Source organism: Gekko japonicus, unplaced genomic scaffold (genome assembly GCF_001447785.1).
Source record: "Gekko japonicus isolate JY-2015 unplaced genomic scaffold, Gekko_japonicus_V1.1 scaffold3177, whole genome shotgun sequence".
Lineage (NCBI taxonomy): Eukaryota > Metazoa > Chordata > Lepidosauria > Squamata > Gekkonidae > Gekko > Gekko japonicus.
Window position 1 is genome coordinate 151,786 of NW_015169274.1, and position 26,974 is coordinate 178,759.

The 26,974-nt window shown below is 44.8% G+C and overlaps 1 protein-coding gene across 1 annotated transcript in view; it reads left to right on the forward strand.

Annotated features, from left to right (window-relative positions):
• The window catches only part of LOC107114946 (glycine N-acyltransferase-like protein 3), a 44,753-nt gene extending 21,269 nt beyond the window's left edge, over positions 1–23,484 (forward strand). The window contains exons 3-5 of the mRNA XM_015416553.1: positions 2,920–3,046; positions 10,377–10,497; positions 23,022–23,484. Of these exons, the coding sequence (XP_015272039.1) occupies positions 2,920–3,046; positions 10,377–10,497; positions 23,022–23,439 (666 nt within the window). The 3' untranslated portion in view covers positions 23,440–23,484. The remainder of the gene's footprint in view (positions 1–2,919; positions 3,047–10,376; positions 10,498–23,021) is intronic.
• The last annotated feature ends 3,490 nt before the right edge of the window (positions 23,485–26,974 follow it).

Consider the following 26,974-nt stretch of genomic DNA (forward strand, 5'->3'; position numbering starts at 1 on the left):
GACAGGGAAAATGATGTGATTTCAGATGATTCTTATGTCTTCAGTGCAGCACCTGAAGAGATGCCTATGATAGACCCAGATCCGGTGACTCATAATACATGTCTTTTGCTTGGTAGTTCTCTGTCTTGACCGCTCTACTGTTCCTGCAAGATAGTACCCCTCTTGTTGAAGAGGGAAGTTTCCAATGGTAGAATTCCTGTGTACCCTTTCACAGGGTTTATACTTAGCTGCCTCTCAATGTGTGCAGAGATTAGTGAGGCCTATGTGCAGCCTCTATATTAAATTTTCCCTGCCACTTTGACAGATCTTATCGATCCTTTTGAAAGCAACCTGCCTGAATCCCCCCCCGTTTTACTAAGATTGTCAGCTCTGTTCAGCTTCCACTGCTGCGTTTCCTGGCATTTTTACATATCTATATGTGAGATCATAAATAAGCCTGTTGTTTTGCTGTGTCTTTTACCCTTCATGGCATGCCAGACTTAGTTTTCTTTCTGGTCTCAGCACAGTCCTTTCTCTCACAGCATTTCTTTTGTCTATCATCTTCTAGCAGTAGTGCCATCTCCTATGGCTCCTTCACTATATGTGGGAACCTTTCCCAGTAACTCCTGGTGTTCTGCAATATTAATTGTCTTGACAGTACTTTACCTTGATATGATGGGCATATTTACTTTGTCTCTGGTTTTAGTGCAAACACTCCACAGAGTTAAAGGAGGCACTGATTAGCAGACACCAGTTCCCTGGTATTCTAATTGGAGGTCTGGCTACTTGGCATAGCCCCACGATATGACATTCCAGACCCTGGCCTTTATGCTTTATTCCTGACAATAACTTTGTCATTGAGGAATGCACTTCTAATCCCTGACAAAGACAACCTGTTTTTATGCCTTCTTCCCTCTACCTGTATTGCTGCACAAGTTGCTCTGCAGACTACACAAGTTTTTTCCCCATGTGGCGCATTGTGTCCATCTTTTCTTTAGCTACATCACACCTCTTTTCACTGCCTTCGTTACCATCGTGCAGATCTGCTTATTCTCACTCCTGCTGACAAATTAATACATTGATCAACTCCTTTCCTGCATTGTAGCAGTAGCCTCTCACGTTTCTGAGTGGCAAGCACCACTCGTGTACCTTGCACCTCTAAATGGAGAGGAGAGTCTCTATAGAAACTGCAGCAAGGTTTGGACCCTGCTTCTTGTGCCGTTGAATGTTTTTTGCAACGGATTTAAAAAACCCCAACCCTCTCTGATCTTTTCCTTGTTGGATTGCTAAGCATGCTACAAAAGACAGGTATAACCCTTGTTTTATTTTTGGCATTTACATGGTGCTTCATTTATGATATGGTTCTAACTTATACCCTCTCCATGCATGAAATCTAAAAAGGTGATGTCCTGCTGGAATCCCCTACCAAGAGTGGTCTCTCACTCCTTATGTAATGCATGGTCAGCATCCTCACACAATCCATCCTTGTGGGTCAATTGACGCTATCACACTGTGTCTGAGTGCACAGCCTTTCAATACCACTTTGTGTGTGATGGCTCTTTTCAAAAGAGTGTTCTTTTTTTTTTCTTTACCACATTCCCACATGTATTTTGGTGGGGACACTTGCACAGAGCTTACGACTCTGGTGAGTTCTGAGTGAAGGTCAATTTGTGCCGCTAAACAACTGTTGATAAAGCAACCCTCGGTGGTCTCCTTCTGAGAGCTTCACACCCATCTCCGTCACTCAGTGATCTTGCTAATCTTCCCATGTGGGACTGCACAGAAGCCACCATGATGAAAACAAGGTTGCACTTACCTGTGAGTGTTGTTCATCGAGTGGTCTTCTGTGCAGACACACATCCCTCCCTCCTGCCCCTCTGTGAACTCTATGGAACTTTGGTTTTCTAAGGGTCTCCGGCAGCGGCATGGAGAGAACTGAGGGAGTAGCACCCCTCCTCCTGCTCATGTGAGCGTTTTGGCGGGGAAGTGCCAGAGGGAGGAGGAGCGCTCCTAGTCTATTAGGAAGCTTGGAAATTTTTTCCGTGGCTGGCCTGCGACTGTGCAGTTCCCATGTGTGCCTGCACAGAAGACCACTCAATGAACAACACTTACAGGTAAGTGCAACCTTGTTTTCTCTCTACGTGGGGCTGCCCTTGATTCTGCTCCGGAAACTGCAGCAGGTGCAGAACGCAGCAGCACGGGCACTGATGTCACTGCCTGTGCGGGCCCACATCCACCCGATGCTGCGCAAACTACACTGGCTGCCTATTGAGTACCGGATCCGTTTCAAGGTGTTGGTGCTTACCTTTAAAGCCCTATACAGCCAGGGGCCCGCATATCTGCTCTGAAGGGCTTTACGATCTGCCAGTCAACATCTTCTCATGGTCCCCGGCCCCAGGGATGCTGGTTCCTCCATTAAAGCCTGTATGGGCCTTTTGTATTGTAGATGTCAGTGAGCAGAAATGTCCGACCAATTCACCTTTGGTTTTCTGTCATCATGAGTCCATTGCTGTTTTGGCCTATTTGTAGGGTCGCCAGCTCTGTTCTGGCAGCACCCAGGAGCTTGGGGTGGGGGGTGGGGGAGCATTGCTGATGTGTGATGTCACTTCTAGATGATCCCATTCACACACACACACACACACACACACACACACACACACACACACTGCTCTAGGGATTGCCCCAGTCTCTGTGGTTGTGACATTGCTGCATCTGTGATGTCCAGCTCCCCCACCTTCTTTTCCTGAAAGAGTGGGGGAGAGCTGGCAGGGATGGGAACCTGCCCTCTAAGGCAGGCAACCTAGTAAGCCTATATTCTGATGACAAAATTATTCAGGATCCAAGTCTCATAGCTAAGTTACAACCAGCTAGGCTGGAGAACTGCAGAAATACTATGTTAATTAAGAGAAATAACTTTGGAACTCCATATGCCTGTTTTAGGTTGCCACAGATGACTCTGATTTCTATACCAACATGTATGCAGCATTCTACCATGATCGTGATGCGTATCGAACAATCTTGCAGGACACAGATGCTGTCAACTGGGCCCAAGCTTTCCGTATCCATGGTAACTGATAACCCCCTTTGAAGACAGAGTTAGGGGACAGGAGCATTGGTATTCTATGTTATTCATCCAGTGTGACGTAGTGGTTAGAGTGTTGGACTATGACATGGGAGTTCCAGGTTCGAGTCCCCACTGCGCCATAGAGGCTTCCTGGGTGACTTTGGGATAGGGTTGCCAGGTCCCCTCGTCTTGCTGGTGGTGGTGGGGAATCTGGGAGGCATTCCAGGAGTGGGGAGGGGCATCCATGACACACTGACATCACCTGGAAGTGATGTCATCATATTGGTGATGCCGGGGTGACGCTCTGGTTTTTGGGCAAAACTTTATGGTAAAAGCAGGGTCAAGCTATAAAGTTGGGCTCAAAAACCAGAGAGTCGTGTGGTGTCCCCAATGCAATGATGACAGTTCTGTGTGACGTCAGTGCAGTGGGGACATCGCACAGGGATGTCACTGTTTGCGGACAGGGTTCCCCCACCGGCCAGCTGCCCAGCGGCAGGTAGGAGCTCTCAAAACTGGGGGATTCCCCACCCGGACCTGGAGAGTGGCAACCCTACTTTGGTCCAGTCACTCTCTCTCAACCTAACCGACCTCACAGAGTTGCAGTGAGGATAAAATAGAGGACAGGAGAACGATGTGAGCTGCTTTGGGTCTCCACTGGGGAGAAAGGTGAGGTATAGCCGAAGTTAAGTATAAAAATAATATCCAACACCTTGCTTTTCAGCATAGACCATACATCATATTCCAGGTATCTACTTTGGTTCATGGGGGAGGGGGAATCCATAAAGAGCAATGCAATACCTTTTTATTAGGACCACCAAAATATCACAAAATGCTGAGTCCATTATAGCCATAGTTAGCCCACAGCCTCAGCACAAGGAATAATCTTGTCTCTGATGACAAAAATACTGATATCATCATCATGAAAAAGAACCTCACTCACTGTACAATAAATTAGGTTAAAAAAAAAGAACAAATCCTGCCCAAGTCTAACCATAGCTGAACCTGATTAGGAAAGGAGGGGGAAAGGAAAGACAGAGGTTAAAGGCTGGGGAGAAAAGAGGCCCTTTCAAGAACATGCAAGGAAAGAGAAGGTAGATATTGGAGGCCCTGTGAGGCAGAAGGAACATAAGAACATAAGAGACGCCAATGTTGGATCAGGCCAAAGGCCCATCCAGCCCAACACTGTGTCACACAGTGGCCAGAAATACCAGGTGCCATCAGGAGGTCCACCAGTGGGGCTAGGACATTAGAAGCCCTCCCCCAAGCACCAAGAAGACAGAGCATCCCTTGCCCCAGAGCCCCTATCTATACCTTGTAGCTAATAGCCACTGATGGACCTCTGCTCCATATGCTTATCTAATTCCCTTTTGAAGCCGTCCATGCTTGTAGCCGCCACCCCTTCCTGTGGCAGTGAATTCCATGTGTTAATCACTCTTTGGGTGAAGAAGGACTTCCTTTTATCCATTCTAACCCAACCGCTCAGCAATTTCATTGAGTGCCCACAAGTTCTTATATTGTGAGAAAGGGAGAAAAAGTGTTCCAACCCTTTTATCATTCGAGTTGCCCTTTTCTGCACTTTTTCCAAAGCTATAATATCCTTTTTAAGGTGTGGTGACCAGAACTGCACACAGTACTCCAAATGAGGTCGCACCATTGATTTATATAGGGGCATTATGATATTGGCTGATCTGTTTTCAATACCCTTCCTAATAATCCGCAGCATAGCATTGGCCTTCTTTATTGCTGTCACACACTGTCTCGACATTTTCAGTGAGTTATCTACTACAACTCCAAGATCAGTCTCTGTCAGTTCAGACCCCATCAATGTGTATTTATAGTTAGGATTTTTGGCTCCAATGTGCATCACCTTGCACTTGGCCACATTTGCCATGTTGACGCCCACTTGCCCATCCTTGACAGATCCCTTTGGAGTGCCTGACAATCCTCACTGGTTTTCACCAACCTGAACAACTTCGTATCATCCACAAATTTAGCTACTTCACTGCTTACTCCCAACTCCAAATCATTAATGAACAACTTAAAAAGCAGTAGACCAAGTACTGTTCCCTGCGGTACCCCACTGCTTACCGCCCTCCACTGAGAAAATTGCCCATTTATACTCACTCTCTGTTTTCTATTAATTAGCCAGTTTTTGATCCATAAAAGGACTTGTCCTTTTATCCCATGATTTTTGAGCTTACTTAGGAGCCTTTGATGAGGAACTTTATCAAAAGCTTTCTGGAAGTCAAGGTAAACAATATCTATTGGGTCCCCCTTGTCCACATGTTTGTTCACCCCCTCAAAGAACACTAACAGGTTAGTGAGACAAGATCTTCCCTTACAGAAAGGACAAGAGAAAATGGCCCGAAGGCTAACCTGGAGTTTCAACCATGAGGGAAGGATTGACCGAAAAAAGGGAAGAAAAGAGACAAAGAGATGCAAAAAGGAACTAAAGAATGATGCAATTTAAAAAACAAAAAGAAGGGGAAAGGGTGGCAAGATACGCCAAAATGTCAAACCAGCAGCAGAAGTAACAAAAGAAAGACTGATGGTGGGTATAAGGGAATGTGGAAAGAGGAGAATTAAAGCAGTCGAGTTAGGAAAGAATGAGGGAATAAACCGGTGTTTTCAGCAGAAGGATCCCCCCAAAATTATACATTTTAGTGATATTTAAAAGATGAAAACGGTAAGTGACAGTCCTTTACTCTAGACAACAATCCACCAATGGGCATCCATTGAAAGGAGGGAAGATCCACCTTTTAATGCAAATTATTTTTTAATTTATAATTTAGATTTATATACCAACCTTCTCTGAATTCACAGAGCCCAGGGCGGTTAACAACAGAACTGTACAGTTTAAAATCCAGAAGTTAAAATAGTTAAAATAACATCAGATGGTGTCAAAGTAAACATACAATGTGCATTAGTGTCTCACAATAAGTGGGAAAAGCAGGGTGAGGGAGGAGAAGGGAGTGCCAGGTAAGATGGTACCCACTGCTGTCCTCAACCAAAGGCCTGGCAGAACATCTCTGCCTTGCGCGCCCTGCTGCTCTGCATAAGGTCTTGCAGGTTGGCAGAGAGCTCCACCAGGTAGGAGCCAGGGCTGAAAAAGCCCTGGCTCTGGTCGAGAACAGCTGAACACCTTTAGGGCCAGCGATCACCAGTAAGCTGTTCTCGGCAGAGTGTAAATCTCTTCGGGGGACATGCCCGAGGAGGCGGTCCTGCAGATACATGGGTCCCAGACCGCTCTTGGTCTTAAAGGTCAACACCAAAACCTTGAACCTGGCCCAGTACTCCACTGGGATCCAGTGCAGCTGGTGCAGCACAGGTGCGGTCCATGGCGTCAATGTGCGGTCCATGGCGTTCCCATCAGGGCCTGCGCCACTGCATTCTGGACCAGTTAGAGTTTCTGGATCAGTCTCAAGGGCAGGCCAGTGTAAAGTGAGTTACAGTAATGCAGTCTGGAGCTGACCGTTGTGTGGATTACTGTGGGTGGGTCAGGGCAAGAGAGAAAGGGGGCCAGTTGCCTTGCCTGGTGCAGTTGGGAATATGAGGGCCAATATTTAAACCTTTCCATAAAAAATAAAAAGAAATACATGTATTTATTAATAATAACAAATTTTAAAACATATATAGAGGCCCATTTACAACCAATGTATATCACCAGGCTTTTTACTTATGAATGCTGTGGCAACACAATCAAAGAAGGAAATTTTTGGACCACAAGTTTATAATCACTGGGCTAGTGATTGCACTTTAAAGTTCTTATGTGCATATTTACCTTGTGCCTGGTGATTTTACTTTTGAACGATTTACTTTATGGTCCTCATTGAATCTATACTTTGTATATATTTCTGATTGTGTTTGTGTGAATATAATTATTAACCATCTTGCCACATATGTATGACCTCTGAGGAAGGCCTATTTGGCCGAAACGCGTAAGGTCAACTTTGTAAGCCCTTGATATTGTTATATTTTATGTACACTGGTTGTAAATGGGCCTCTATATATGTTTTAAAATTTGTTATTATTAATAAATACATGTATTTTTATTTTTTATGGAAAGGTTTTAATATTGGCCCTCCTTTTCACTAACCTTTGTTTGGTTTTGGAGTTTATTGTAAGATTCAGTGTTTTTCCCCCTTGGTTTCTGCTTGCAGTTGGGAATATGCCAGCTGGGCAATGTTCATGATGTGGGCCTCCACAGACGAGGAGGTATCCAAGACTGTGCCCAAACTCTTGACAGCTTGTGCCATTATTAGAGGTGTGCCATCAAAAGTGGAAAGTTGAGACCCCAATCCTGAACCCCACCCAGCCAGCTAACATTTTGATTGGATTCAGTTTCAGCCAGCTCTTCCTCAACCATCCCACCACAGCCTCCAACCCCTCGGCCGGATTTTGTGGGGTGGTGTCTGGGTGACATCCCAGCCCGAAATTCCATGCCAGCTGGGCAAGGGGGCACATATAGATGTTAAACGACATTAGGGAGAGGATTGCCCCCTGAGGAACCCCACATGTTGAGGGGAACCTAGTTGACACCCTCCCCCCTCTCTGTTCCCAACCTCGGAGAAATGAGGTAAGCCACTGTTAGGCTACCCCACGAGCTCCTATGTTGGTGAGGCGGTGGGTCAACAGGTCATGGCTGACCATGTCAAACGCTGCTGTAGGATCTAACAAAAACAGCAGCACCGACCCACCTTGATCCAGTTGCCTATGGAGATTGTCTGTGAGGGTGACCAACGCCATCTCCGCTCCATGGCCAGGGCAGAAACTGGACTGGAAAGGGTCAAGTGCTGATGTGTAATCCAGGAAACGCTGGAGCTGCTCGGCTACTGCTCTCTCAATTACCTTGCCCAGAAATGATAGATTTGAAACTGGGCAATAATTGGAGGGATCTAAAGGATCCAAAGATGGCTTTTTCAAGAGCAGTTTTACCACAGCCTCTTTCAGACACTCCGGATAGACCCCCATCCGAGGGCCTCATATTCCCTCTCGACTGGCTTTCACCAGCCACAAGGGATACGGGTCCAAGAGGCATGTGGTAGGCCTGGCAGTACCCATGATCCTGTCAACAAGAGCCAGCTGAAGTTGTCAAACTCCGAATCCAAAGGCGGCCAAAGGACCTCCAGCTCATGTACTGTATCAACATTGGCTGGAAGGTCATGGGGGAATGACAGGACTTTATCTTCAAAAAGCTTGCAAATGCTTCACAGCTAATAGTCAAATTACTAATATTTTGTATTCTCTCAGTAAGAGAGGTTAAGGATCAAATCACCCTAAATAATTGTGCTGGGCGAGAGCTAGCAGATGCGATGGAGGCTGAGTAAAATTCTCTTTTTGCAGCCTTCACTGCTATTTCATAGGATTTCATAAACGTCCTATAAGATGCTCTTGTAGCTTTGTTGCGAGCATTCTGCTCTAGTCATCTAAGCTCCCATTTCATCCACCTAAGTTCCATAGTATACTGGGGGGGGTGATTTTGAGCGGGGGCAAGGAGGACATTACCCAACTATAGGGTAAGTAACCTTTGTCATCTATATATCTAATAGCCAAGTCGCCCCCGTGTGTGTGTATACCTAAATCCGCGCATCGGGGGCACCTGGGGGGGAGGGAGATTTTTGTGCACACTTGGGCCAGTCCCCAGGTGTGCACAAAAATCGGAAACTCTGAAAAAAATATTGGGGGATACTTAAATCCCCCCAAAAGTAACAGAGCGTCCCCTGCGCATGCGCAGGGAACGCTCTGTGACCTGCCTTGCCGCCGCTTCGGAGCGGGGGTGGGGAGAGACTGGCAAAGCCCGAGGGGCTTGCAGCCACCGGGCCTCGGCTTGGAGCCACGGGGGGGGGGGGTGGGAAGACCCGTGGGGGCTAGAACTTGATCAACACACGTGCCCGGGGCACTGCAACCCGCATGCTGCCTTCCTCCGACCCGCCAAGCAGGCGTCGGGCTCTGCCATGGTCCCTCCTCACTCACCACCCACACACCGGCAGCACCCAAATCCCTTCCACTCTCTTCCTTCACACGCTCGCTTGCTCTGCACGTGGGATCACGCAATCAGTGCGCCCCCGTCTGAAGAGTTGCCAGCGCAGCCGACCCGCCTCAGCAAGGCCACACCGCGCATGCCCAGCGCCAACGAACCCGCCCGCAGAGCCCAGGAGTGCCTCGCGCCCGCCCGCCAACCCTTCCTACTATCTCACGCCATTCACTCCCTGCCACCACCACCCCCTCTCCTCATCCTCGGTCTCCAAAGACTGGGTTGCGGCGGCGGCGCTCTCCCTTCATGCGCCCTCCTCGGGTTACTCGCTCACCCCAATAAGCCTGCCCCATTCAGTCGCTCGCATGCTGGACCCTGACTTGGGTGGCTACTACTACCAAGGTGAGGAGTCCTCCTGCACCACTCTGGCCCCCGCTGTAGCGTGGCTCCGTCCCCCTGTCTCCCCCTCGGTCTCTCACTATCGTAGAATTTCTACCTTAGCCTGCAGTGCTGTGCCCACTTTACTTGGGAGCAAGGTCCATTCGGAGCGGGAGGGGGATCGAGCCGGGGGGTGGAGGAGACGGGGGGAACCGGTGGGATGTGGGGGGAGCTTACCTCCTCCTCCTGCTTCCTCCTCTGTCTGATTACTGATTACTCCCTCCCCCGCGAGTATCGCGGGTCCTGCCTCTTGTCTTGAATATTTCCATAAGGACGACCTTAAGGATTTTCTCCCATATGAACCTACCCATCCACTCTGGTCATCATTGGGCCCACCATCTGAGACTAGGTGGATGGGACCCCAGAAAAAGGGCCTTCTTGGTGGTGGCACCAAAGCTTTGGAACTCCATCCCGTCCTATCATTGTCCTCTGTCAGCAAGTGAAGACTTCATTGTTTTGTTTGGAATACCTCCAATAACTGTTATTGGCCCTTTTCCCTGGTTTCAATGCTCCCTCTAAGCTGTGGAGTCTTGTGAGCAAAAATTCTACTTTCTGAGCTATGAGCATTAAAGTTGTGAGCTGGTGATTTTGCTACCGCATAAATTAGTTTGCTCTGGAGCCATCCTTCCTGAGCTGAGACAAAAATGTGTGAGCCAGAGGCTAAGAAACTGTGAGCTAGCTTACACTAACTCAGCTTAGAGGGAACGCTGTATGTTTATGTTTCTTACTGAATTGTTTGATATAATTATTTTATGCTGTTTTATTGTTGAAATGTTTTGATCTTTGCAACCTCGGGGACCCTATTTGGGTGGAGAGGCAGCACAGAAATGTTTTTAATAGATAAATAAATACATTTCAGGATTGACCCCACAACAAGCACACCCTTCTCTCTGTGACTGGATATCTTACTGCTCTCTACAGGGCACCAGGATGGGATATACGAGGTCTCCCAAGATGCTGCTGCTGCCAAGCAAGTGCAAATCTCACCGTCTTCCTACTTCACTTACTTGCACCCTGACCCAAATAAAATACACACGCGTCAGTAAGTGTCCATCATCCCCCCCCCCGGCTTGCGGTGCAACTGCAGCACACGACATAACTTTGGGGAACCCAGAAACTTTGCTGTCAAGACAGTCATGGTCAATGCTGACGTTTCCTCTTGGTCTGCCTCGTGATGGCTTTGCCTTCTCCTGGAGAGAAAAAATTGTGGGAATGGACTGCAGTGCTCTTTCGGAAAGGCAGCCAATGGCAGGGTGACAGTTCCTCATGAAAGAGGATTCAGCACCACAGAAGACTGTTTGGCCCAGGGAGACAGGTGCCACTCCTCTCAACGTGACAGGAGGAAGGCCAGGGCCCATCTTAATTTCTCGCCTATGAAACTGCCCAGAGAGGAATAAGCCTTATTGTAAAAGGTGGGGGGGGAGGGGCCTCAGGAGAAAGGTGGCACCTGAGGAGGTTCCGCCTTCCACCTGGAGATATTTACAGTTGTCTTGAAAAGAAGATGGCCTGTGGAAGAGCTGCCACATTGTGGTGTGGGACCCTTCCCCATCCAGTTCTTAATGAAGCTCCATTGCTGGTTCCCAGAACTCTTAAACATATGATACCTATAAGTGCTACCCACACCAACAGTAATTCTGCAGGGACTTTTTCTTATAAGGACCTATTCTAGAGTCTTGGCCAAGGCTAAAAAGACATATTTTTAAAACCACACCAGCTTTGGGACTATTCTGTAAATCATTGTTTTCCCCCCAGAAATCTCTCCAGTTAGAAGTAGCATCATCATCATCATCTAAACTTAAAACTATTGTTATTGTTATTTCTGTTGAGACTGCTTCAGGTTGAATTGGAGCAGCCAGGGCTTTTTTTGTAGAAAAAGCCCAGCAGGAACTCATTAGCATAAGAGGCCACACCCAACAACAGAAACTCATTAGCATATTAGGCCACACCCCATGCCTTCCCTTGGCTTGCCTGGGTGCCCCACGGCTGCAGGGAGCCCGGGCAAGCCGGCTCTTGGAGGGGAGGGGAGGCAGTTTAAACTGCCTTCCCTTGGCTTGCCCAGGCGCCCCTGCGTTCCTGCCCAAAAATAGCCCTGGGAGTAACCATCCTATGAACATGAAAACATATGTTTCTTGCCCTAACCTGGGTAGCCTAGGCAAGCCTGATCTCATCAGATCTTGGGAGGTAAGCAGGGCTGACCCTGCCAAGTACTTGGATGGGAGACCTCCAAGGAATACCAGGGCCAGGACCCAGAGGCAGGCAAATATCAAGCCACCTCTCTGAAACATCCTAGCTCCACTAAGAGTCACCATGACTTCCAGGCATGCAAGTGCGCACGCACACAAACATAAAAAAACAAGCATCCAACTTTTGTTCCTTACTTGTTCAATTAGATTTTGTTATTATTTGTAGTTACTATATTTGTATCCTGGCTTTCTCCCTGTTGGAGGCCCAAAATGGCTTACAAAAATATGTCTGAAACAAATTTTCAAATTGTATAAAAGCATATTGAATTTTAAAAAGTGTCAGGTACTTCAATAACTCAGCATCAACAGCAGGTCCTTACATAGGTTCAGTTTTATTGATCAGAGCAAGGTGAAGTCATCTTAGAATCTTTGAGTCAGGAATGAGGCAAACAAAATGGCTATAGTAATTATAGTGGGTTCATACAACATCCCCTGACACCTAGGAGCCAATAAGCAATTAATGTGGAGTGCAGGGAACTGGTTAACGGTTCATAGGTGAGCGGGAGACAGCAGAGGTTTACCGCTGAAGTGATGAGCGCTCAAGGCCAACGGCTAGATAAGAGAGGCAGAAGCAAGAAACAGCTGCAGAGCATTACACATTCCAGAGTCAGGGAAAACACCATGGCGGGGCTACCCGACAAAAAGCAAAAAACAAAAAGTAAACAAAACATCCTGGGCAGATCAATCCAACTAGCCAAGGCCACGTGGCAAAAGTCAATGGCTAAGAGCCCTTAGGCTCTTGCCATTTCACTTGTGTTGAAAGGCTTCCTACCCCTCACCACACCCTGATGAGATGTAACTGCAGCAGGAGAAAGAAAAAACACTCAGTCCAATTGTTCAAGCTTGTAGCCATCTTCCCTCCATTCCTACTCCCGCTACAGTGCTGTGAAGCCTGTTCTCATCGTATCCTTTCAGATTTCTTCTCTGACTTTCTTTTTTTGAAATTATATTTTCCTGAATATTTGAGAAATTCCCTGAGTCTGTAGAAATCTTTACTTTGTTTGTGGGTGGCCTGTTTTTGTTGGTTACATCACTGGGACCCACCAGTTTATCTCTCTATATAATAATTCTGTTTTGGTCATGGACTCTCCTAACCATTCCACACACTCCCAAATCAGTTGGCTCCCTGATATGTCACTCAGAAGCTGTCCCTATCCACTGGCTGCATTGCCTGAGTCTCACCTCCAATATTCTAAACAGTTTGCTGTTCCTCTCCCCCCAATAGCCAGTCGGAACACAGAGGTCATTTGCATATGCGACCTGATTGGCCTTTGCCTCTAATATTCTAAACAGTTTGTTGGTGCTGTTGGGAGTCATTGAATGTGTCCTGAGGTAAAATGCATATCCCAATTTTCCCTTAAACAGTCACTGGAGTTGCCAAAATACATATCCCAAGCTTTCCTTAAATGGTCACTGGAGTTGCCAATCTCCATGTGGGCCCTGGAGATCTCCCAGAAATCACCGTGTTCTCCAGCTACAGCACATCATTTCCCCTAGAGAAAATTTCCCAGCTCTTAAAATGGCTGCTTTGGGCAGTGGACTCTATGGCATTATACCTCGCTGAAGTCCCTCCGGACCCCAAACCTGCCCTCCTTAGACTTTATCCCTCAAATCTACGGGTCTGGTTCTCCCCTTAGTATTGCCAGACTCCAGGAAGCACCTGGAGATCTCCAAGTTCAGTTGTCCTGGAGAAAATGGCTGCTTTGTGCAATGGACTCTATGGAATTATACCCTGCTGAGGTCCTTCCGGATCCCAAACCCTGCCCTCCCCAGGCTCTATCCCTCAAATCTACAGGCCTGGCCCTCCCCTTAGTATTGCCAGCCTCCAGGCAGCACCTGGAGATCTCCAAGATCAGTTCTCCTGGAGAAAATGGCTGCTTTGGGCAGTGGAATTATACCCTGCTGAGGTCCCTCCACACCCCAAACCCTTCCCTCCCCACATTCTACCCCTCAAATCTACAGGTATTTCCCAGTCCAGAGTTGGCAACCCTGTAACTGGATATGGAACTGCTTTCCAGACCCTTGGAACCCAGAAGACATAGGAGGAGGTGCCTTAGCTGCCTTAAGTGCCTTAGCTGCCACTGCATAACCACAAATCAACATAAGTCAGGGGTGGAGGGTGTCCTCCCATACTACCCACTTGGGGAAACAAAATGACTTGAGACAGCCCTGCCTTTTAGCTAAGCAGAAGGAAATAAACATGGCTTGCCTCCCTCTATTTTTCCCTTCCCTTTGCCACCCCACCAGCCACAGCTGGGACACTCACCTGGAGCTTCGTTCTAGAGCTCGTTGTATTTCTTCCCACAATGGGCCTTACACCTAGTTATTAGATATAGTGATTTTTCTCTCTGTCAGTGTTAATCCCCTAAGAACTAAGAATGGAATGTTCACAAATACATGCAGAATATCTCTAACAAATAGCTTTCTGCAGGGGTCATTTCGTAGAAAAAGAGCTAGGGGGACTCATTAGCATAACTCATTAGCATATGCCACACCCCCTGACATCACCGGAAGTGCGTCCTCCCCACAGCCGGCGGTGACCTCCAGCGGGCACCAGCAGGGAGCTCCAGGCCCCGCCCGCCCGCACCTCACCCGAGGGGCGGCCAGAAGCAGGGGGCGGGGCTTCATTGTGTGCCCCGCCCCCCGCACCTCACCCCGGGGGACCGCATTTCCCCCCCCTCCCCCCCCCCCCCACAGCAGCAGTGGCAGCAGCTGCTCTCCAGGAATCACAACGGATGGCCCAAATACAGAGATCAGTTCCTCTTACTTTTGCCAGCTCCATGTTGGGAAATTTCTGGAGATTCGAGGGTAGAGCCTTGGGAGGATGAGGTTTGAGTTGGGAAGTGATCTCAGCAGGGTATAATGCCATAAACTCTATCCTTCAAAGCAGTCATTTTATCCGGGGAACTGATCTCTGTCATCTGGAGATTGGTTGTAATTCCAGGAGATTTCCAGTTCTCACCTGGAGGTTGGCAACATTAGTTCCCCTGAAGGAAATGACTGTCTTGGAGGGTGAAGTCTATGGCATGATAGCTGTCTGAAGTCCCTCCCCACCTCAATCCCCACCATCCCCAGGCTCCACCCCACAAATATCCAGGGAATTTCCCAACATTGATCTGGCATCCCTAACTCCTTTTCAACCCAATAGCCAGCCTATCTCTGCCCCTCTGTCTTCAGCTTTCCATCTCCTTTCCCCCTGCAGTTTCTACTGAGGAAAACAATGGTCTGTCTCCCCAGTGGGGACTAGATCAGTTTACATTATTCTCCTCTCCTTTTGATTCACACAACAACCCTATGAGGTAGGTTAGGCTGAATGTATGTGACTGGTCCAAAATCACCCAGTGAGCTTCCACAGCCAGATGGGGATCTAAACCTGGGTCTCGCAAACCCTACTCTGAAGCTCTGACGATTATACTGCACTGACTTTCATAGGGTGGTTGCTGTTGAACAGGAGCAGAATAAGGAAAGGAAAAAACATCCGTGGGCCAACCCAATTAAGTATGAGAGCAAAGCTCTTCAGTCTAAATACAGAACAGAAACCTTTATTGGCATAACATAAGTAAACCAGGCAAGGAAACGTTTAAGGGGTACTACAAGGACAACATCAACCAATATTCCCGATATTCCAAAATACAAGACAATCCTAACATGATTTACAAGAATTACAGAGTAATACTCTTGATTTCCATATGTAGGTCAAAAATTCAGCAACAGATAGTGTTATTGCTGGGCTCTGGTCTGCTAAAAAAAATTTTAAATCCCTGTCCAGAAAATCTCTCTGCGAAGGGAGGAAAGGGCGAATCAGGTTATTGCGCATAATGGAGTATTTGGGACAGCGGAGAAGGATCTGGGTAATTGAGTCAGGTTCCCCAAGATTACAGTTACAAAGTCTATCCCTGTACGGAACACCCTTGTATCTACCTGAGACCACTACTGAGGGGAAAAGGTTAAACCTTGCAAGCATAAAAACCCTCCTAAAAACTGGGGTTATCAAATTAGCGATATATGGTAGCATGGAGGTATGCAAGGGAAGGAGGGGTAATGAATAGGGAAAACAAACTCCAAGACTACCGGCATTAATGGTCTGCGCCTCTATATCCCAAATTCTCCTCCTAACCACCTGTAAGATTGCTGCCTCACCACAGTTATAGAGGGGTTCCAGGTCGATACCTAGTGTACCCACCTTTTTCACTATGGCCTGTGACCACTCTGATGTATAGGAGTCAGCTAGAAGTTGGACCATTAGGCTAGCAGGGGGAGATTGAAAATGAAGCCAAAGCCAATATTTGATCGTAGTGATCCAAGCTCGAGATTCCACCAAGTGGAGACCCAGCTCCTTATAAAGAGCAAAGAGCGACACTGAGTTGGAAACACCAAGAATCCTACGCAGGAAAGTGGAATAAATGCTCTCGACTCTCCTAGTAAAGGACTGGATCCAAATAGGAACCCCGTATAACAGACGAGATATGACAGTTGCTTGGAACATCTTAAGCGCAGCTGGAACAAATTGATTGCCCTTTTGGAAGAAAAACCGGATCAGGGCTGCAGTCTTATTCTTAGCCATAGTCAGAGAATGTTCTCTATGCGAGCACCAGCTTAGATTGTAGCAAAATAGCACTCCTAAATACCGGAAGGATTTTACTTGTTGTATTTCTCTTCCCGCTATTGACCAACGGTTGCATTTCCATGATTTAGAGAAAAACAATATTTTTGTCTTGTCAAAATTAATGGAGAGGCAGTTCCGGGAACAGTAAGCATTAAACTCGGATAAAAAGCGTGTAAGACCAATCCTTGTAAAGGAAAGGCAAGCAGCCAAGCGCAAAATCGGGTGAGAGCCGGAACGGAGACAAAATGGCCGCCGGATCAACTTCGCTAAGCGAACCAACTTCGGAGCTTTTGACTACGACGGAATTTCATGCTTGCATAAGCTCCTTCCGTTCAGATATCCTCAAAACTCTTCAAGACTTTATCAAACCAGTTACTGAACAGTTACACGCATTACAATTTACAATCCAAGAAGTTGCCACCACTGCAGATTCTGCAATGGACAACAGCCTGGCTAATCAAGACAGCATTAGAAATCTAGAAAAACAAGAAAAATGGGCCAGAGAAAAAATCATCATCTTGGAAAATAAAGTCCGGGAACGGAACCTGAAGTTAAGAGGTTTTGAAGAAAAGGCTGAAGCAAATACTGATCTTGCAATTTTCATAGCTAATTGGCTGGCAGCTGTACTACAGCTTGAAGATGGCGTCGTCCCTCACATCATTAAAGCTTACAGGCTGGGCTCCACTTACTCCCAGTGTACTAGACCCACTCGGGACATCATCATCGAACTTGCGGACAGCCGCACCAAAAAAAGAATTCTTGACTATGCTCGATCTAAAGGAAGATTGACCTTCCAAGACAAGGAGATCCAAGTATTCCCAGATGTCTCTTCTGAGGCCTTAATGATGCGAAGAAAATTGAAACCTATAGTGACCCAACTAAACGAAGCTGCAATCCGCTACAAATGGCTACCCTCTGGAGGGATGCAAATCCGACACCACAATAAATCTTGGACAATCGAAGATCTAGATGGAGGACTGGCCATGCTAAAGTCTATGAGAATACAAATCCCTATGGAATGTGAAAAGACTGGCATAAAAAGATGACTGGAACTAACTTCTCCGCTTAAAAGCAGCAAAATCCCTGTTCGTTCGGTGCAAGGAGAACTGCAATGAACTTCAAGAACTGTTCGCATTGAAAGATCACGGTTGGAACGTTCCGTTTATTCACCATAGGCTTTACGCCTATCGGAAAATTGTGTTATAATTGGGGGGGGTTTGGGTTTTCGAGGTTCTCGATCTCCCGGAGCTCTCGGGGGTAAGGAGTTTTGCCCTAAGGGAGGGTGCCGTTAGGGCTTCGTTCGGCCGGGAAGGACCCTACCGGGTCTGGAACGTCCGAACCTCAAAGGGGGCACATGTTGAGCTTTCTGTGCACTATGTTTTGTCGATCTTTGTATATTACTCTTTTATGCACCACTTTTGCATTCTGTTTTTTGAGGTTGCGCAAACGGCGGGCTGGAGGGTGGGGGAGGGAGAGGGAGGCGGGAAATTTCTGGGAACGGGTAGTTACTAGTTGTTTTGGATTTACATGCATTGTCTGTTCTTATAGTTTTTTCTATACCACTGACGCTGATATTGCAACGACGAGGATGATAAAGTGGAGGGCTGGAGGGAGGGGTTTAAAAAAAGTTTGTGGTCGGATATTCATATGCAAAGTCAATGATTGTACCAGAATTTTAGGTTTCAAAGTTATGGCTGGTATTTTTCGAGCTAGGCATTTAGTACACTTACAAATGATTGAGAGTTTGCAAAAACTGTATTACCTAAGTTTAATTTTAAGTCTGAAAGTGGTCATTATGTGTTTTGCCAATTCCAACCAGTTAATAGCCACAGAGACCTCTCTTGGTGATAGTTCCAGGCTAAGTTTATTAACCTTCACGGATCAGTGGAATACTTTTACACCGGCTTTACTGTTACAAAGTAAAGGTCTTTCATATACCAGCACTTACCAAATATGTTTTTTTATCGCCGGTTATATTCATAATCCTGTAAAGCTTTATCATGGCTAAAGATATTACAGCAGTATCGCTTAATTGTAGGGGAGTTAATAATGCCATTAAGGCAAGGAGAATATATAATTATCTGAAATCACATAAAACAGACATAGCTTTTTTGATTGAAAGCCACCTAAAAAATCAAGAGAACCTGCTCTTTAAGACGCCCCATTTTCCGCAATGGTATGCTGCCCCAGGATCATCTAAGGCTCGAGGAGTTATTGTATTAATTTCTAAATATAACAAGTTCTCCCTCTTAGACGAAATTCAAGACCCACAGGGTAGATTTTTAATTTTAAAAGGTATCTTAAATGAAAACAAAGTCACCTTGGCGGTGTTATATGCTCCAAATTCAGGGCAAATTACCTTTATAAGAGAAACTCTGGAAAAAATTAAAGATTTCCAAGAAGGGCCACTCATTATAGGATCTGACCTCAATGCAGTTGTTCATCCAATGTTGGACAGGAAAAGTCCCTTTTATAAAACTAGTCAGAGACAGACTAATTTAAAAGGCCATACAGCCCTTTATAATATTTTTTGCAAATATGGTCTAATAGATACGTGGAGATTCTTGCATGACGGAGAGCGGAATTTTACCTTTTTTTCCACAAGGTTCCAATCCTATTCTAGGATCGATTACATATTAATTTCCAAAGATCTTGCTAACAATCTTGTCTCAGTGGACATCGACCCAATGTATTGGTCGGACCATGCTGCCATAGTGAGCTATTTTTCTTTCAATGCTAGTTTGGATAGAAGTTTCACATGGAGACTGGACAACTCTCTATTAAAGAATCCTGACATTCAAAACCAAATCATCACTGACACAAAGGAATTTTTTGCACTTAATTCCACAAAAGACTCCCCGATTCACATGATTTGGGACGCATATAAGGCGGTTCTGAGGGGGAAAATCATATCAATAACGGCGGCACATAAAAAAAACCTTAAGGAAACTAAACAAAATTTTTTAACGGATATCAAAACTCTGGAATTGGAACACAAAAATTCTTGCAATCCTGAAATCTACCACAAACTTGAACTGAAAAGGAAAAAACTCCAAGCTCTAGAAGCTGACAAAATCGCAAAAAACATTCTTTATGTAAAACAATCCTACTGGGCCAACAACCCAAAGTCATTACGTCTGCTCGCTTGGAAAGTTAGGAAACGGAAAGCAGAAACTAATATTATCGGTATAAGGGACGATAAAAATGTTTTGCAAACTTCTTCTCAGAAAATCTTATCTATATTTCAGACTTTTTATACACATCTATATACTTCAAGCCTCCCTCACCAACACTTAATTGACTCTTTTTTGAAGTCTAATAAATCAATTAAGGTACTGTCTGAGTCACACCAAAAATTTTTAAATCACCCTATTGATGATTTGGAACTAAAATTGGCCATTAGCAAATTGAAACTAAATAAAGCGCCCGGGACGGATGGTTATACCTCTGAATATTATAAACAATTTCAAACAGAGCTTATCCCAACTCTTTTAGATCTGTTTAACTCCATACTAGACGATGGCCCAATCCCCCAGTCATGGGAGATTGCTAAAGTTGTTCTAATTCATAAAAGTGATAAAGACCCAGAAGACCCACGATCATACCGACCGATTTCACTACTCAACAACGATTATAAATTGTTCACAAATATCATCACACACAGGTTAAATCAAATCATAGGAGATTATGTTTCAATAGATCAAACAGGTTTCATCCCGCAGCGGGACTTAGATTCAGTTCGGAAAGCGATAAACATCATCTCACACTCTAATCTTTTTCCTCTGGTGGACTCTTGTTTATTTTCAATCAACTTTGAAAAAGCATTCGATTCCGTAGAACACAGCTATATTTTTCCGTTACTTAGCCATATGAATTTTGGAACGAAAATAATACACGCCATACAATCTATATATAGCTCTTCTAAATTTTTATTGAGAATCAACAACCAAAACACCTCAATACAACCAATGTCCCGTGGCACAAGACAGGGATGTCCATTGTCCCCACTCCTGTTCGCTTTGGCAGTCGAGCCGTTAGCCCACCTCATAAGGAACGATCCTCTAGTGCATGGAATTTCTGTAAATAAATATTCGACAAAAGTCAGTCTCTATGCAGACGACATGATATTGTTTGTTTCAAACCCTGCAGAATCTTTACCTAATATTAATCAACATTTGACGAACTTCGGCCAAATTTCAGGCCTTCGCATTAATGAAACCAAATCACTTCTGTATCCTATTCAACTTTGTTCTGAAACCAAAGCTTATCTTAAGTCGCAATTTAACTATAAATGGGTAACCTCGTCATTTAAATACCTCGGCATCCAAATTCCTTTAGATCTTAAAGATCTTATGCAACAAAACCATATGAGTATATCATCGCACATTAATATCCTTCTTAAAAAATGGAACACCCTTCATTTTACTTTGTTAGAACGCATTAAGTTGGTTAAAACAATGATATTGCCTAAATTTATATTTTATCTCAGAGCTCTTCCATTGGCTATACCCATGTCACTTATTAAAAAATGGCAAAAAGATATTAACTCTTTTATATGGAGCTATAAAAAGCCAAGATTAAATTTTGCAACTGCTATTAAACCTTACAGAGAAGGAGGCCTGGCTATTCCCAAGCTACAAGCATATTATGATTCTATTATCTTAGTTAACTTGATCAAACATTATCGACCCTCATATAGGGGTGATTGGAAAATAATAGAAGAATCAACACTCCCCTCCCGCTCTTTCCGAGAAACGTTATGGAACTACAAATCTCAAATAAAACATATTACTTCTCCTAGCATCTTCATCAAAAACACTCTGACATCCTGGAATAAATTTAGCCACCTTCTAACACCATCTATCTCCCCGTTAACAAACTTCACAGGACAGCCATGGTTCAAACCAGCTTTTGATCCTTCTTCTTTTAAGTCATGGCGTCAACTGCGTCTCACCAGATTTATCGACGTTACCTCACAGGGCTATCTCAAACCTAAATTATCATTGGAAAACTTATTCTATGGTCTTACCTTGGTTCGAATACCTCCAATTGAATGACCTAATCAATTCAAAAATGGGTGATAAACTACGTTTAAAGCTAACAGAATTTGAAAAGTTATTGAACACTCCCTCTCCTTCCATTAAAGGTCTCATCTCTAGAATATATTCAATTTTACTTAACATTAAAAATCCAAGCCCTTTAAAATACCAGATGGCATGGCATAAAGACTTAGGGCAAACACTTGACAACGCAGAATGGGGAAAAATTTGGAATTCCTCGGTTTATACTTCACCTTGCCTAAACATTAAGCTTACAACCATAAAATTAGTGACTAGGTGGTATAAAACCCCTCTCCAACTATCACATGTTACTTCCTCCTGTGCCCCTACTTGTTGGAAAGGGTGCAGGCTTAAAGGCGACTATTTGCATACTTGGTGGACTTGTCCAATTATATCTAAATTCTGGTTACAGATTATTAAGATGATTAACTCAATAATTAAAAATAAAATTCCTCACTCTTTGAAAATAGTTCTTTTCAATATCTGGGATTTATCCCAGATCAAAATATCTCCACATGAACGAAAGCTTGCAGCCATTTTATTCACGGCGGCTAAGACACTTATTGCAGCAAAATGGAAGTCGACAGTTGTTCCCTCTATTTCCGAATGGCTGCACAAGTCCTGGGATTTTTTTGTTTTTGACAAAATAACAGTGGAAGTGGACTATGCAAATGCACTCCAGCGCAGACAGACCTTCGAGAAAAAATGGACTCCTTTTGTAAAATTTTTCTGGAAACACTCAGACTTCGCAAAACTTACTATAACTGACACAATAGCGTTACGTAATTTTATTGTTGGTTAATATGTATGGATATTTAGTCTTTTTGAAGCCTTGCAGCAAAACTTAGAACTACTTCTGGATATAATTGTGTACTTAATGTTGTATAGCACGATTGTTTATCAGTTTATGTGTACAAATTTTTCTTGTAAATCTGTTGTTTATCAATAAAATTTTAATAAAAAAACAGTAAGCATTAAAAGTCTAAATACATAAACAATAAACAGGAAACAGCTCAAACAGTATAGTGTCCACCCAGTATAAGTCCATGTAAGAGGTCCAAGAGGATACACAAAAGGAAGACTAGACTCAAAGGAGAAAATGAAGGGTAGAGTTTGTGAATTTATTCAAATAAAGCCATGTTGATAAAGAGGTCTCCAGATTTCTTATTCTCCTTTTTTCTAAATATTCTTCTTTGGATAAAAGCATTAATCCAACCCAATACGGGGTTTACAGTAGGATTCAAGGCAGAAGTCAAAATGTAAGAATGTTTTCCTGGGATGCAGGGCTTTCAGTTTAAGACAGGGAACACCACAACATTCACAGTAGCTCCTATGTTGTTGTTTTTTTGTTTTCATCATCCACCCAGGGGGCCCATCCGTTTATTATTAGATATAATATTTTTTTTCCCCTCAACCCCTTAAGAACTAAGAATGGAATGTTCACAAGCACATGCAGAATATCTCTAATTACCGGATGTCGGAGGAAAGGGACAGAGGATGGTCTTCACCACCATGCCCTGTTTGTGAGCTTCCGAGGTGTAACAGACTGGGCTAGACTAAATGGACTTTTAGTCTGATCCACAAGTACACATTATGATATTTAACTCTCCTCCCATTGCATTAATAGTATATATGTTTTGCCTCTTTTTTCTTCCAGGCTAGATCCCAGCCTGAAGTTCTCCACTTTGAATAGCTCCCATGTTGACCTGCTGAATGAAACGTGGGCCTACGGGGGCTGTGAACACAGTCGTGGGTACCTGGCCACTTTGGTGCACTCCTTCCCCAGCAGCTGCATCCTGGACAGCAATGGACGCCTGATCAGCTGGAGTCTCCTTGATCCTTTTGGTGCACTGGCACATGGCTATACCCTCCCAGAGCATCGTGGTCGTGGCTATTTGAGTATAATCAATAAAGTACTGGCCATGCATGTCCATGCATCTGGCTACCCTATATATGGGAATGTAGCCCTCGATAACGTGCGCATGCAGAATTTAAATGAACACTGGGGCTACCAGAAGTTAGGTGCATTATGCCACATCATTTTACACACCCCTAAATCCTCTGCTGTTTCCTGAGGATTCTCCCATCCTGGAGAGAAGGGCATCAGAACACTGCCTCTCTGCCCCCCACCCCCACCCCAGATGGGAGATTTCTGTGCCGGACCCCATGGGCCTGCATTTCAATCGACTGAGATGCAATAAGTATCTCCATTGCCAAGCCACCGGACTACAACTTGGAAATTTCCTGTCAGGAGAAGGGGGGGAGATCAGAGAGGCAGTGTTCTGAAAGCCACCAAATGGGACATTTTTATTTTGCACCCCAGGGGCTTGTGACCCACTGGGATGCAACAGAGATATATGGGAGCAGGATCAGAACTGTATCTGCTTATTCTGCCTCCCATAAGCTTATTATTGTATCCTGAATAATCTGTCACGCTGTACAAATCACAATGGAGACTTCTGTCTTCTTAAACGTACAACCATAAATTATGCACATTAGAAATGCTTTTGCCACCATGCATAAATGACATCTGCACCTGTTGAATAGTGACTGAATAGTCCTTGAAAGTACAAGTCTCTCTTTAGAATGATGCAGTCACTGGCTCATGATGCAGAGAAGAGTTTCCAAAAGAAAACACGGAGTAGACAGCGTGGGCTCAAGACTAGCTCTAGCATGAACCAAAGGAGTGGCGACGCCACGCCTAGATTGCTTTACTATTTCTTAGGGCTTCATCAGGCCACTTTTCTTAGTGATGGAGCTGCAAACATTGAACTTGCTGTAGAATGCATTCTATACTAATAGAGGAAGCAGATTGATGGACTTCTAGGACTTACCCCACCCAGCTCTGGTAAGATTCAAAATGACATGAAGTCTATAAGTATATCTTAAATAGCTAGGAATCGGGCTGTGATCATCAGCCCATGTTGGCTAGCTTAAAAGCATCCCAGAACTCCCAAAATTGCAACCAGCTGTAGAAAATCTTAAAGGAATACATACAAGCAATAAGTATTTACAGAACACAAGACAAATTCAAATCAGATGGTTGCATGGTTCCAGGCTTTCCTTCCTCAATAGAATCTTTCCCACATCCTGTCTGCTGTACTGGTCAGTGGGGATTCTATATAATTTATATCAGAGTTGATTCGAGGGGGGGTAGAGAGAAGCTTCATCTGTTCTGAAGGCTACAAACTTATCCTGAGGAATGGAATCTGGCAATCATCATCCATGGTTTTGTTTCTTCTAAATGTGATCAATATTAAGCATTTAGTATATTCTGTGTTGCAGAATACAGCAGCTTGCCTCTTAATGTGCCAATAGGATGAGAGAACATCACTGGTTAATGGTCACATCCAGACCCAACTTAACACTCTGGAATTTAACTTTAAAATTGAACATGGCTCGTATCCAAGCTGTGTCAAGGAACTGCACTGGAATCTCCTCCACCTTTGAAGTTCTTCTAGGGAGGACATGTTCTTACATGATACAGAAATGTTCAATTGGACTTGAAGCAGGGCATTGCCTTTTATTTTAAAGGCATGGCCTGCCTAGGGAGGCCCAGCTGTATCCAGTGTTACAGAGATTTAGAACATATGCAAACACTTTTTTTTAAAAAAAAGGAAGATTTCTGTCTTCAGATTCTGGTTGTACTCTACTGCTGCTTTTGATATTTGAAGGCCCAGGTCACATGGGCCAGATAACGCAGGGGGGAGGTGTGGCTTTTCACGCCGGCATGATTTAACGCGCCAGAATGTGATCAGACGCCGCGGCGGCAAATTGGGGTGTTTCCAGTGCATGTCAACATGGCGAGAGGAGCGCGCTTGAGCGATCAGTTGTAATAGTTGTATTCTGCCGACGGCCCATAGCAAACCATTTGCTAGTAGGCTTTCCCGGGTATTTTTTAACTCCGGATCTTCGGGCAGATGCTACAAGTCGGCGATGGGTGTGCTACGCTTGCCAGATGTGTCCTTATGATTGCGCCCGTATACTCCGCCCGACATTCGTGCCTCTCCCACGGCAAATCCATGTGACCAGGGCCAAAGTTGATTTTCATTTTCTATATATAAATACAGGGGGGTGGGGGAAGATAGTGAAATTTATGTAAAGACATTTACACAACTATTCCTCAGAGCCTGTTGGTTATGCTAGCACTTCAGCACATTGTTGCTGTCCTAAGTATACATTCCCTCAATCTGCAACAAACAAAAACAAAACAAAAACCCAGAAGTGCAAAATAATGAAGGGACTTTAACGCAGACATGTAGAATTTAGACTGGAGTCCTCCGCGTTGTCATAGTCTTCTTCTTCCCTCTTTCGGACTGGATCATTCTCTGCTCTCATTTCATCAGTCAGTCAATTGTTTAAAGTCTCAGCAATCGGAAATCAGTCGTGACGCTTTTACAAAGTTTTTTTGCTGACAAGATCAAACACGTTTTGACTTGGACACTGGTTGGAGCATAGATCAGACAGAAGGAATATCTAAGACATCTTCTGCTCTGTTTGTGGACCAGTCTGACCCCGTTACGAGGTCCTGGGATCTGTGAAGGCTCCCACATGCTTGGGATCCTTGTCCATCTGTGCTGAAATCATTCAAGGGCCTCATTAATGAGTCGTTGATGTCTATCAGAAATCCTTCACTGATTCAGGGCACCTTCTCTTGACCATTCAAAGAGGCGGTCATCCTTCCACTACTCTAAAAGCCATCCCTACAGAAAGTTATGTGACCAATTATCACCCAGTCTCTAATCTGCACTTTCTGGGCAAGGTAATTGAGAGAGCAGTGGCAAACCAACTTCAGGTCTCCTTGGATAACACATGAGCTCTAGGACTTTTCAGTCTGGCTTCAGGCTGAGCTACAATCTCCATCAGAATGTAGACAAAGGCCATGCTTTTTTATTGCTCCTACTGGATTTATCTGCTGCTTTTGATACTGTAGAGCATATTATCTTCTTGAAGTGTCTGGAGGTACAGTGCTTTGGATTGGCTGAAATTGTTCCTTATGGACCAGACTCGAAGGGATGCCCTTGGAGATGTTATCATCAGTGTGGGATTTGTCCTCTGGCATTCCACTTGGTGCAGTCTTACTCCCCCCTGCTATTCAGTCCCTTAGGAGAAATCATTTCTAGGTTTGGAATTGGATGCTGTCAGGATGCTGATAATACCCAGCATGTATTTTCATAAATGAATGAAAGAGTAAACTTTGCTCAATGGTGCAGCAGGACAGGGTAGAATCTATGCTGCTATCTGACCTCTGGTTTTGGTCCTGAGGCTGATGCAACTTTCCCACCCCCACCCCACCCACAGATTGCTTTCTCTGCTCCAGACTTCAGAAATGATAGTGTTATGGTTATATTCAGTTTTTAAGAAGCCAAACTGAACACAATCTATATTCAACCTGCTCCCCCTGGAATGTGGAAATGAATATCCCAATTCACTTCTTCCAGGGGCAAATGGTACTTAAACTACATGAAGGCATAATGCAACTTAATATGTTTGAACTTTCTCATGTTGTGTAAAGGGGCTACTTTGTTATACTCGCTCTTGATGAGAAAGCCCTAATGAAGCAATAGAGGAGTATTTCCCAGGGCCATTCAGGCTGGAGTCCTCAGCATT